Source organism: Suricata suricatta, chromosome 12 (assembly GCF_006229205.1).
Source record: "Suricata suricatta isolate VVHF042 chromosome 12, meerkat_22Aug2017_6uvM2_HiC, whole genome shotgun sequence".
Taxonomy (NCBI): Eukaryota; Metazoa; Chordata; class Mammalia; order Carnivora; family Herpestidae; genus Suricata; species Suricata suricatta.
In genome coordinates, this window is record NC_043711.1 from 8,575,365 (window position 1) to 8,586,825 (window position 11,461).

At 55.9% G+C, this 11,461-nt stretch overlaps 1 protein-coding gene across 1 annotated transcript; it reads right to left on the minus strand.

The window, feature by feature from the left end:
* Nucleotides 1–1,074: 1,074 nt before the first annotated feature.
* Nucleotides 1,075–8,739, minus strand: FARSA (phenylalanyl-tRNA synthetase subunit alpha). The gene is made up of 13 exons (XM_029915873.1): nucleotides 8,557–8,739; nucleotides 6,162–6,299; nucleotides 5,979–6,077; nucleotides 5,783–5,901; nucleotides 4,774–4,866; nucleotides 4,561–4,689; nucleotides 4,369–4,484; nucleotides 3,013–3,097; nucleotides 2,813–2,912; nucleotides 2,552–2,720; nucleotides 2,383–2,460; nucleotides 2,112–2,226; nucleotides 1,075–1,464 (listed from the first exon to the last, which is right to left on the minus strand). The coding sequence occupies exons 1-13, from the start codon at nucleotides 8,701–8,703 to the stop codon at nucleotides 1,326–1,328; spliced, it is 1,527 nt and encodes a 508-aa protein (XP_029771733.1). The 5' UTR covers nucleotides 8,704–8,739; the 3' UTR covers nucleotides 1,075–1,325.
* Nucleotides 8,740–11,461: the final 2,722 nt, after the last annotated feature.

Here is an 11,461-nt window from a genome sequence, read left to right on the forward strand (position 1 = left end):
TGCGCCTCCCCCTCTCATGCTCTGTCTCTCTGTATCAAAAATAAACAAAACATTAAAATAAATAAATAAATAAAATAAAATATCCACACAGATACACCCCACGGACCATTCAACGGGGGTTCGTGAAGGTCTAGCCTACTCCTCTCCCTCTTCTGAGCTCACGTGAAATCTTCAGAATTTTAATGTTCACTTATTTTTGAGAGAGACAGTGTGTGGGTGGGGGAGGGGCAGAGAGAGAGGGAGACACAGAATCAGAAGCAGGCTCCAGGCTCTGAGCTAGCTGTCAGCACAGAGACCGACGCGGGGCTCGAACTCATGAACCATGCGATCATGACCTGAAGTAAAGTTGGACGCTTAACTAACTGAGCCACCCAGGCGCCCCTTATGAGAGTTTTTTTTTTTTTTTTTTTTACAAAGAGCAGCTCCAGGGTAGGACGGAGGGATGCACGAGCGGGGCGCAAGCCTTTCAGGGCAGTGAAAATATTCCACATGACGCTCTAACAATGGAGACACATCACCTTACGCTCGTCCGAACCCAGAGCACGAACCACACCGTGAACCACGAACCGCGGGGGACTGTGATGTGTCTGTGTAGTTCATTCCTTGGAACAACTGCACCGCTCTGGGGGCGAAGATGTTGACAGAGGGGAGGCCGTGCAAGTGTGGGGGCAGAAGGTATATGGGAAATTTCTGTACTTGCACCACAATTCCACGGTGTGCCAGAAACCGCTCTTTAAGAAAAAAAGGAGGGGAAGGGGGCAGTGTTTTCAGGCTGCCCGTCACCCCGCCATGCTTGGCTCCCAGGGGGAATCCTGGCACCTGCCCTGGCGTTTCCCTCCCAAATGCCCCTTCCACGGCGGGGGTGGGGTGGGGTATGGGGTGTGTGTCTCTGTTCCAGTCACCTAGAGGCCAGCCCGGCACCGCCAGGTGATGGGTAAATGCTTGATGGAGCCAGTCTCCCCCAGGGGGGCTCGGGCTTAGGCAAGCCAGGAGCTGAGGTTCCGGGACCCCCCAACCCACCACCCCTCACACCAAGGACTCCTCATACTCCTCCGTCCCTAAGGAAAGGCACCGTCTGAGGACAACTGCCCACTTTATTAGCCAGCAGCTGCCTGCAGGGCTCCCTAGGGCCCACCTTCGTAGATGGAACCTGCCACCCGCTCCCCCGCCCCTGGGACCGTGGGGCAGGTGGGGAAGAGGAGCTGCCAGGGGTGGGGTGATGGCCTCACAGAGGCCTCATAAATACAAGGGGGCCACTGGCAGGGAGGCAGAGGGGCTGGCTGGCAGGGGCTCGGGGAAGGCGGGCTGTCCCAGGGCGGCCTGTGTCACGCGGTGCCCTGTGTCCGCGGTGGCCCCGGGTCAGCGTCCAGGCGGCACAGGGGACTGTCGTACACCATCTGCAGGTTCACCTTGTGGCCCACAAGCTCCCGGATATTGTTGATGCCATACTTGATCATTGTCGGGCTTGGGGGGGGGAGGAAACAGTTTTAACACCAGGTCAGGTCACGCTCCCCTCTGACCAGGCCCTCTCTGGTGGTTCTCATCTTAGAGTAAAAGCCTGAGTGCTCCCAGGGCTCCCAAGGCCCTGAGGTGTCCTGTCCCTTCCCCACCCTGTCTCATCTCACTTTACTTACACACTCCCTCCAGCCACCTCGGCTTTCTCTGTGTTCTCCAAACGCAGCACGCACATTCCTGCCTCAGGGCCTTTGAACTGGCTATTCCCGCTGCCTGAACACTCTTCCCGCTATTCCCCTGGCTTATGCCATTCGCCTCCAGTCTTTGCTCAGATACCACCTCCTCCTTGAAGCCTTCCCTGACAACCCTGTCTCCTTAGCCCTCCCTGCTGTGTTTTCTCTATAGCACGTACTGGCTTCAGACACACTCCTGTTCAGCTTATGTACTTATCTTACTAATCATCATCCTTTTCACTGCACTAAGGCCCTAAGGTCACAGAGGCAGGGACGTGCACAGTCGTCCTCACCGCACAGGACCAAGCGCACAGCAGATGCTCACTAAAGGCTTATCACGTGAGCGAACACATGGGTAGTGCTGGAGGTCCGCAGGCCCCCAGGTCCGGCGAGTCAGACATCCTGAGTGGTTTGGGGACTCACCGCTCCAGGGAGAGGCCCCACGCAATGACGGACACATTTTCGGGGAGCCCCATGGGCAGCAGCATCTCAGGGCGGAAGAGCCCGGAATTCCCGACTTCCACCCACTTTTTCAGGCCTGTAGAAGTGGGAGGAGGACAGGGCGGATCGTGTAGATGGTCGTGTGGGTCTGGCAGCGAGCTTGGGAGTGATTTGGCAGTGAAAGGGCCCCGGCGGAGGGTGGCAGCCCGCGACAGCCCCCCTCTTCCCCTCCCAGGACCGGTCTCACCCTGACCTTGGTGGTAGCTGAACACCTCCATGCTGGGCTCCGTGTAGGGGTTGTAGGCCGGCTTGAAGCGCAGCTGGGTGATCCCTGGTCAGGGAGACGGGGAAATGGGAGGAAGAGTGGATGAGCCCGGTGGCCACGGCCCCCTCACAACGCCCACCGCGGCCCGCCTGCCTACCCAGCTTTGTGAAGAACTCCCGCAGGACGCCCATGAGGTGACCAAGGGTGAGGCCGTGGTCAGCCACCACGCCCTCGATCTGGTGGAACTCGGCCAGGTGCGTGGCGTCCAGGGTCTCGTTTCGGAACACGCGATCAATGGAGAAGTACTTGGCCGGCGTGAAGGGCTTCTGGGGGTGACAGGCAGGCCAGGCCCGGGAGCGGGTCAGAAGGGGGGGAGGACAGCGCCCTGCCTGCCCCACCGCCCAGGGCCGAGCCGCACCTTCTGGGCCAGGCGGTAGAGGGCGCGGGCGCTGGCTGACGTGGTGTGCGTGCGCAGTACTGTCTTCCGGGCCTCTTCCAGCTTCCAGTTGTACTTGTACCTTCAGGAGGACCAATGGCAAGTCCATGCTGTGGCCTTTGGCCCCCCCCTCCACGTTCCTCCCCCCAGCCTGACACCCCGAAGTCCTGGTCCTGCCTCACCCCTGTGAGCCATAGCCGCCCTGCGAGTGGGTCCGCTTGACCCGCTGGACGTAGTCCGCTGGGAGCTGCAGGGCCTCGGCCGGATCTGGGCAGGACAGAGCGTCATCCGGTCAGTCAAGGAGTTCTCAAACAGCCACTGCACGGAGGACAGACAGCAACGCGTGCCGCTCCCGCCCTCGCCGCCCACGGCCGCCAACACCCAGGTCAGTCACATCTCTCCTCGGCCCAGAACCCTCCATCTCTCTGGGGCTGGGGGTGTGACAATGTTCCCTCCTTGGTGGGGGCCTCCCCGCTGATAGGTCAGCACACCAGGAATGTTCCAGCCTCGGCCTTTGCACTGGCCATTCTCTCCTGGGACTTTCCTTCCCAGATTATGGTTCTCTCCCTTACGGCCTTTGGCCTTTGCTTAAACAAAGACTTGATTTTAGGTGGACAGCTCCTTCCTTGTCCGTGCCAGTTCCTGCTATTTACTGCCATCGTGCGTGACGTGTTCCGTGTGACTCGGGATTTAACACCCATGTATCCATCAGGATGCAGGTCTCACCGGGGCAAGCGCTTGTTTCATTCATAGCTGTGACCCAGGCGTTTAATAAAGACCCTGGCACGCAGGAGGGGTTGAGTGAACGTGCAAACTCTTAAGATCCCTTTCCGGAAACATCATTTTGAGGCACTCGAAAAGCCTGACATCAAACCCCAGTGCCACCACTTACAAACCGTGTGACCCTGGGCTAGTGACGTGCCTTCTGCGAACCCTCCTCATTTATACAAGGGAGCTAACGGTACTACGTCCTACAGCTGGCAGGAGAACGGAGCAGGGGCTGGCGTGCGCTGAGTGCCCGGGTAAGTTTGGGGAGCCATGGGGACGATGACAGCAATGCCACCGTTGCTCCTGGCCGGGTAAACGGGCGCCCACTCACTGGCCTCCCCTGCCTTCCCGGGAGGGACGAAACAATCACTGCGGAAAGTCGTTCCGTTTCAGACAGTACTCAGTGCTGCGGCAACAAGGAAAAAAATGGGAACCGAGCTTGAAGACTAGGGCTGAGGGACGTTTTGAACTTGGGCGGACGAGGGCATGTCCAGGCGGCCTCTGTGAGGTGACACGTGAGCAGAGGGTTGATGCCGGAGCCCGCCTCGAAGGTCCGAGTGAAGGTGAAAAAGAACTGCCTGGCAGCACGGGCAAGGGCCAAGATGTGGGCAGGACGAGATGTGGGAGGAAGTCACAGAGGTCAACGGGCCTGGCTGACAGCGGCCCTGTGGCCCTGGCGAGGATGGAATTTATTCTGTGAAGCGAGCAAGCCACTCCCACAAGGTGTGCCCGGGCCTGGTGCCTCCGATGGCAGAGCCCGCCCCACCCACCTCGAAGGAAGAAGGTGTCGTGTTGGTCCCGTGCTGGGTGCTGCTGGGGCTGGAACAGGGCGTCAAAGTTCCAGAACGAGCTCTCAATGTAGTTGTCAGTCGGCATCTCCGTGAACCTGGAGGGAGATGGAGCCTGACCGCCCTGCCCGTGCCCTGCGGTGGGGCCGGCCCCACCCCCGGCCCTGTGCTCACCCCATCTCCAGGAAGATCTGCCGGAACTGCGTGCGGACCTTGAGCAGAGGGTGCAGGTGGCCGCTGTCGGGGAGGACGCCGTGGGCCAAGAAGTTGTATGGCTTGAAGGGTCGGTCCCGCCAGGAGCCGCTGTCAGAGGACGCAGGGGCCAGGGACCAGGTGAGGGCTGCCCTCCCTCCCTGACCCGCCCCAGTCCCTGGGGCCACCCCCTACCTGGAGATCATCTCTGGACTTAGCTCTGTCTCCTGCTTGGAGATGCTGGTGCTGAAGGCACTGCCTTTGCTCACCCAGTAGGTCTTCAGGGTCCTGAGGCCAGAGCAGAGGAGGGGATGCCCAGTGTCACCTCTTTCAAGAGGCTTCCCTTGAACTCCTATCTGATACTGACCCCAACACGACCCACCAAGTCACTGTTTTCTCCCTGACGTTTACCGTCATCAGAAATTCTCTTATTTGGCCCGCACCTATATTGCTGTGCCCATTCATTTATTCATTCAACAAACACTTGATGCGAACCTACGACGTGCCAGGGCCTTTTCAAGGTACTTAAGCACACAGCTGAGTAAGAACAAGTCAAGTGTCAAGGGTTTATTCCGTGCCAGGCTCTCTTCCACTGAAATCGTCCCACTACCGTGTGAAAAGAGATCTTTTTACAGATGCGGAAATGGAGGCCCAGAAAGATGGAGTGCCTTGGCCAAGGTCACACATAAGTGCCAGAGCCCGGACCCGGATTGGGCAGCCCTCCTCCAGTCTGTGTTCGCATAACTACTAGGCCGCTCGGTATCTGCTCAAAGGGCGCATCAGCCCTGTGAGAGCAGAGCCCCCGCCTGCCAGGTCCCAGCGTTTTCACACACTGAAATTAGAGCCGTGAAGGAAATAAGCATGGCACCCAGAATGGAAAGCATGAGCGAGCAGCTTTCACGGAACTCAAAGGGAGAGACCAGTGTCAGGATGGCCTCTTTCACGTGCCACACAGGCAGAGGTCTGATGCCCAAGCCTGGCTCAACGGAAGATGGTTCTCGGCAGAACTCATGGCATGAGCAAAGGCCCTGAGGTGGCATGAACCCGGCACGAGGGCTTGACAACCACAGGGAAAGACACAGCTTGGAGGACACTGACAGCACTGCCCCAGTGTAGGCAGGACGCCTCCCTCCCCCCATTCCCCCGGGACCACACAGGTGACGGGGGACGGACAGGGGGCGGGGGGGGGGGTGCACCCACTCACACTTCAGTCAGTAGCTTCCTCTTCCTGAGCTCACTCCTTTCCTTTTCCCCCAGCTTCTCAGCCTGCCCCCCCTGGACCAGCTGGAGCCGCCGCTGCACCTCGTCCTCCACGCTGTCCGCCTGCCGTGATGACGGGTGTGAGAGGCGGTGACAGCCAGGTGCTCACGTGCACCCTGGCCGCCCCGCATGGGACTCACCACTCGGAACACCCGGGGTCCATCGGCGGCGCTCTTATCCACACGGATCCACTTGTTGGACATGGCCTTGCTGAAGCCCACCTTGCCACTGGGCAGTCGCTGGGGGGAGTGAGCCCACAGTAAGTGGGGCGCGAGGGCCGCCTGACCCCATCACCTGCCTGGGCCTTGCCCCTGGGCCCTTACCATGAGCTCGCTCTGGGCCAGGCCCTTCGGGGGGATGCTGTGAAACACCCGGGCCTCATGGCTGCCCTCCTGGGCTATCTCCTCGCCCTCAGCGGTAAGCTCCCAGCGCTTGGTGGAACGCAGCTCAGCCTCGATGATCTTTAGGGAAATGGGGGAGAGGGCGCCCGCACGGACAGGGTTCAGAGCCAGGCACGCCCTCAGGGTTGCACGGTGCCTGAAACCAGCCTCACCACTTCCCAGCCAAGTGACTGCCCCTTGCCGAGCCTCAGTTTCCCTCCTGTAAATGCAGGTAACGACAGAGATGGCTCACACCTCCCAGAGTGACGGCAAGCATTAAGAATGGCACCTAGCAAAAAATAAATCCTATTGCTTTCGAACCCGAGAAAGACTTTTAAGGTTCCGCTAAACTGATTTGTCTCCACATTTGATGTGTTCGCATCTCAGTGCCTGGAGTGTCCGAGAAGGGCCCCCATGTCCCCGTGACACACAGGAACCAAGGCTCCATAAGGATGGGTCCACGTGGTACAAAGAGGGGCAAGGCCGACTGGGGCGCACAGGGCCTAGCTCCCTTCCCGTTCTAATTCCCAGCTCTGTTCCCTACGTCCTGTGTGACCTTGGGAAAGTTGCTAAGCTTCCCTGAACAAGAGTTCTTATCCACAGGAGAAGGGTGTGATGGGCCCTACCACAGGAAGCTTTCTTGACAAGTAACTGAGTTAACACACGGAAAGGATTTAGCAAACAGCAAATTCTGTATAAATTCTAACCACCATTTCTATGTCGTTATTACCATCTCTGCTGTTAGACTGAACCACATCAAAAGCCACCATCTAACCTTCTGTGACCAACACAACTTGATCCCACATCAATCAAGGTACTGTCACCCCACGGATTCCTTTTCTGCACTGATGACCTCAGGCTCTGCAGCCTAAATGCTCAACTTTTTTTTTTTAATGTTTTTTATGTTTATTCATTTTTGAGAGAGAGTGAGTGAGCGCAAGCATGAGCGGGGGAGGGAGACAGGGATACAGAGAATCCGAAGCAGCTCCAGGCTCTGGGCTGTCAGAACAGAGCTCAATGCGGGACTTGAACCCACGAACCGTTAGATTATGACCTGAGCCAAAGTCGGCCGCTTAACCTACTGAGCCACCCAGGCATCCTATTTTTTATAAAGTTTTAAAAAAATGTTTATTTATTTTTGAAAGAGAAAGAGACAGAGAATGAGAGGGGGAGGAACACAGAGAGAGGGAGACACAGAATCCAAAGCAGGCTCCAGGCTCTGGGCTGTCAGAACAGAGCCTGATGCAGGGCTTGAACTCATAAACTCTGAGATCATGATTGGAGCTGAAGTCGGACGCCCACTCGACTGAGCCACCTGGGGAAGGCGCCCCCTAATGCTTAATTTCAAATCCAGGCTTGCCTGTCCCTTCTAGTGACACTCATCAAGTTACAGACCAGTGTTCAGAAGCTGTCACATCTGCAAAGTGGGCATAATTACAGTGCTATCATGATAAATCTGAGACCAAAGTGGGGCACAGAATACGAGCTCAATGAATACATATCTCGCTTATATTTCCTGATTCCTAGCCTTGAGGATCCAGCCTCCTGGGTGGCCTCCAGGTCCCTGAGAATCTCCTCGTAGGACCCCAACACCTTTCACTTGTCCAGGTCAAAAAGGCCGGGCTTGATCCATGCTCCCCCGCCTCGCCAACAATCCCCTCTCCAATCACCTGCCTCCCTACAACCAGACACCATGCCCTCTACCTTGGGGACGTGCCAGCCTCTGCCTTCCTCCCCTCCCCACCAGTCCTGCCCCTGCTAATCCTTCCCCAAAGTGATACGGAGAGCACACACTTCTGACTGGTTCCAGCTCCTGCCATGGCTCCCCAGTACCCCCATGAGATAAAGACCTACAAGGCCTTTCAAGTTTTGGCTCCACGAATGTCCTTCTGCACCTGTTTCCCGTTCCCACCATTGATCCCTGAAGCGTTCCTCCTCAGTGCAGAGGCCCGACTCAGCTGCCACCTCCTCCAGGGCGTACTCTTCGACTCCCCAGACTGGGCCAGCTGTCACCTCTGGGTTTCCTGGGCTTCCTCTATCACTCTGCGTGTCACCTGAGGATCTCCCTCATGAGATCGCAATCTCCGTGAGGGCAGCGACCGCATCTTCCTGGTCCACCATCGTGCCCACCGCCCCTCCCCCCAACCCCCCAGCGCCTTCTCTCAATGGGCATTTACAGCGAACGGAACGTCGGCTCCCGGGCTCTCACCTGTCGCCGACTCCCTGCCTGAGCACCCCAGGATGGACTCCTGAAGGGCTCATCAAGAATCAGGGCCTTCCAGGCAAGAGGACTGCAGGCACCGAAGCGAGAAGGCCAGGCATAACGGGCCCGACTCACCTCTCCCAGCGCTTGCAGGCTCTTCACGGCGCCCACCACCGCCTGGTGCTCCACGCCCAGCTTAGCCGCCAGCTCCGCGCTGTCCAGGCCGCCATCCGCCGCCGCCAGCTGCCTCAGCAACACCTCCGCCACCGGGCCGTCCGCCATGGCTGCTCCCAGCGTGCTCGGCGTGTCCCGCCGGAGTCTGAACAACCGGAACCGGAACCGGCGCCCGCGCCGGGACTGTATGTCGCCATCTTGAGCGTGGCAGGCCTTGAGTCGGGCTGAGGAGGCCGCCATGTTCAGTGTGGCGAATGAGCCTTCGACGGTGGGAGGGACTCCGTGCCCACCCACCCGAGCTGGACTAGTGTCTGGTGGACTAGAGAGGCCAAATTAAAACCTCAAGGACAGAATCACAGAGTTGTTTTACGTGTCATCCAGCCGCACCTCCTGCAGGCGGTGTGACCTTGGACCTCCCTGTCTCTGAGCCTAGGAGCCCTCTGCCCTTCTCTCTTGGCTTGTGGGAGGGCTGTAGGTGGTGAACTTCAGAGACAGTCATTCCCTGGTCAACTATTTTTAAGGTTTTTTTTCCTTAATTTTTAGTGTTTACTGTTGAGAGAGAGAGAACAATGTAGGGGGGGGGCGGAGAATCCTAGGCAGGCTCCACACTGTCTGTGCAGAGCCTGACTGGGCCTCCTTCCCACAAACTGTGAGATCATGACCTGAGCCAATATCAATAGTCGGTCACTTAACTGACTAAGACATTCAGGCACGCCTACTTTTAAGTATTTAAAGGGAGGCTAGATAGAGACATCCCTATATACAGAAGGAAGAGGGAGTCAACTAATAATGGTTAGTCAAGGTAGCAGCTAACCTGTACAGACATCCCTGTGTGCTCCCCCCAGTGCTAAGTGCTTCCGGTGTGTTGTTTCATTTCCCCAAAAGCTTTGATACAGATCGTGATATAATCCTCATTTTACAGATGTGAAAACAGAGGCTCAGAGGGTGCTACATCTTCCCCATGATTCTACAAGCAATTGTTAGCATGTTAGAGACAGTGTGAGAAACTATGAACACCTCAGATCACACCCCATCCCTGAAAGCTCTTTGAAGATCAATGTCATGGCAAGAATGCATACCCTAAATCTGGCCTATAGAACTTAACACAGGACATAAATCAAGTCTGAAGCGTTCTAGTAGCAACGTTAAAAACAAAATGGATGAAATTAATTTGAAGAATTCACCAAACTTGACATGTCCAAATTATCATTTCAATACTTACTGTAAAATTTTACTAAGGAACTATTTCACATCATTTTTCATACTACGTCTCCAGAATCTGATGTGTGTTTTACAGTTATGGCACATCTTAGTTGGGACCAGCTACATTTCAAAAGATCAGTAGTTACATGTGGCCAGTGGAGATTACAGTAGACAATGTAAGTAGATTTAATTCCATTCATGCCACTCAGCCAAATCAGTTCATCTTTCTGTGTCTGTTACCTGGCCTGGATAGAGATGATATAAACCCAGGTTAGCGTGAGAGTTAAGAGAAATATACCCACACATGTACGTACTTGCTAATACTCAATTGTATGGACCATGTGACAAGTACTCTTCTGAGCAGAACACCTTTACTCACTTAACCATCACAATTATTATTTTTTATTTTTTATTTTTTAAAATTTTTAATGTTTTATTTATTTTTGATACAGAGAGAGACAGAGCATGAGAGGGGGAGGGGCAGAGAGAGAAGGAGGCACAGAACTGGAAGCAGGGTCCAGGCTCTGAGCTGGCTGTCAGCACAGAGCCCGACGCGGGGCTCGAATCCACGATCGTGAGATCTGACCTGAGCCGAAGTCGGAGGCCCAACCGACTGAGCCACCCAGGCGCCCCACAATTATTATTTTTTAAATCAGTCTGTTTGTTTTATGTCTTTATTTTTATTTTTGAGAGACAGAGAGAGAGAGAGAGAGAGAGAGAGAGACAGAGGCTGAGTGGGGGAGGGGCAGATAGAGAGGGAGACACAGAATCCGAAGCAGGCTCCAGGCTCTGAGCTGTCAGCGCAGAGCCCGGCACGGGGCTCAAACCCATGGACCATGAGATCATGACTTGAGCCGAACTTGGACGCTCAACCAACTAGGCCACCCAGGTGCCCCTCACAATTATTGTTTGAGCCTGGAAAATGGGTTTGCTCACATCACCCTATCCAGACCCTACAGTGAGCTCCCGATAAAAATTCAGGATGTGTCCCTCAAAACCCTTCTTAGCAAAGCACTTTCCTCTTTTGTTTATTGACTTCCTCCAAGAGTCTTTCCTTCTTTCTGTCATATAGCAAGTAGGTTCGGTGCCAGGTGCTGCAAAGAGACACTGGGGGATGGTGAAGTGAATAAGACATAGTATCTACCCTCCAGCAGGAAGCACCAAGCTCCTGGGTGCATGACAGAGGGTGGAAGGGAGGGAAGGCTGGAAGGTCAGTGGCAGGCCTGCGGTGGTCACCTCAGATTGGGGTTCCTCGTCGTCGGGGGGGGGCAGGTTGGGTGATACTGGATAATGCCTGGGGCAGAACCCCAACTTCTCCAAGATTCCTTATTCCTCCCTTTCCTGAGTCCCCACCACTATCCCGGAAGCACTCCCCACCCCCTTTTGCCCAGGATTCCCCCTTCCACAGTCCAAGTCCATGCTTCCAGGTCCAGGGCCTGTTTGCTCAGAGATTGGGAAACTCCCAGCCCTCCTTCCTGCTTCCTGCAGCTTGGGGGCACGGAGACAGTGTCAGTCACTGTCAGTCATGTGCCTCTGGCTTCAGAAGACTCTAGACTCAGGGGTCCTGCCCATCTCCCTCTGACCTTATCTTCCCCACCATCTGTCTCTTTTTTTCCTCCCCAACGGAACCCCCATCTTCTCTTCTTCAGCCGTTTAATTGCAA

Bases quoted from the DNA above. Each gene is read 5' to 3' on its own strand.
- FARSA (XM_029915873.1), bottom strand. From the start codon at position 8,703: ATGGCGGACGGCCCGGTGGCGGAGGTGTTGCTGAGGCAGCTGGCGGCG. The intron at 2,913-3,012 runs GTGAGGCAGGAC...GTCCTCCTGAAG, and splicing joins GGCGGCTATGGCTCACAGGG to GTACAAGTACAACTGGAAGC. The intron at 2,461-2,551 runs GTAGGCAGGCGG...CTCCCTGACCAG, and splicing joins GGAGTTCTTCACAAAGCTGG to GGATCACCCAGCTGCGCTTC.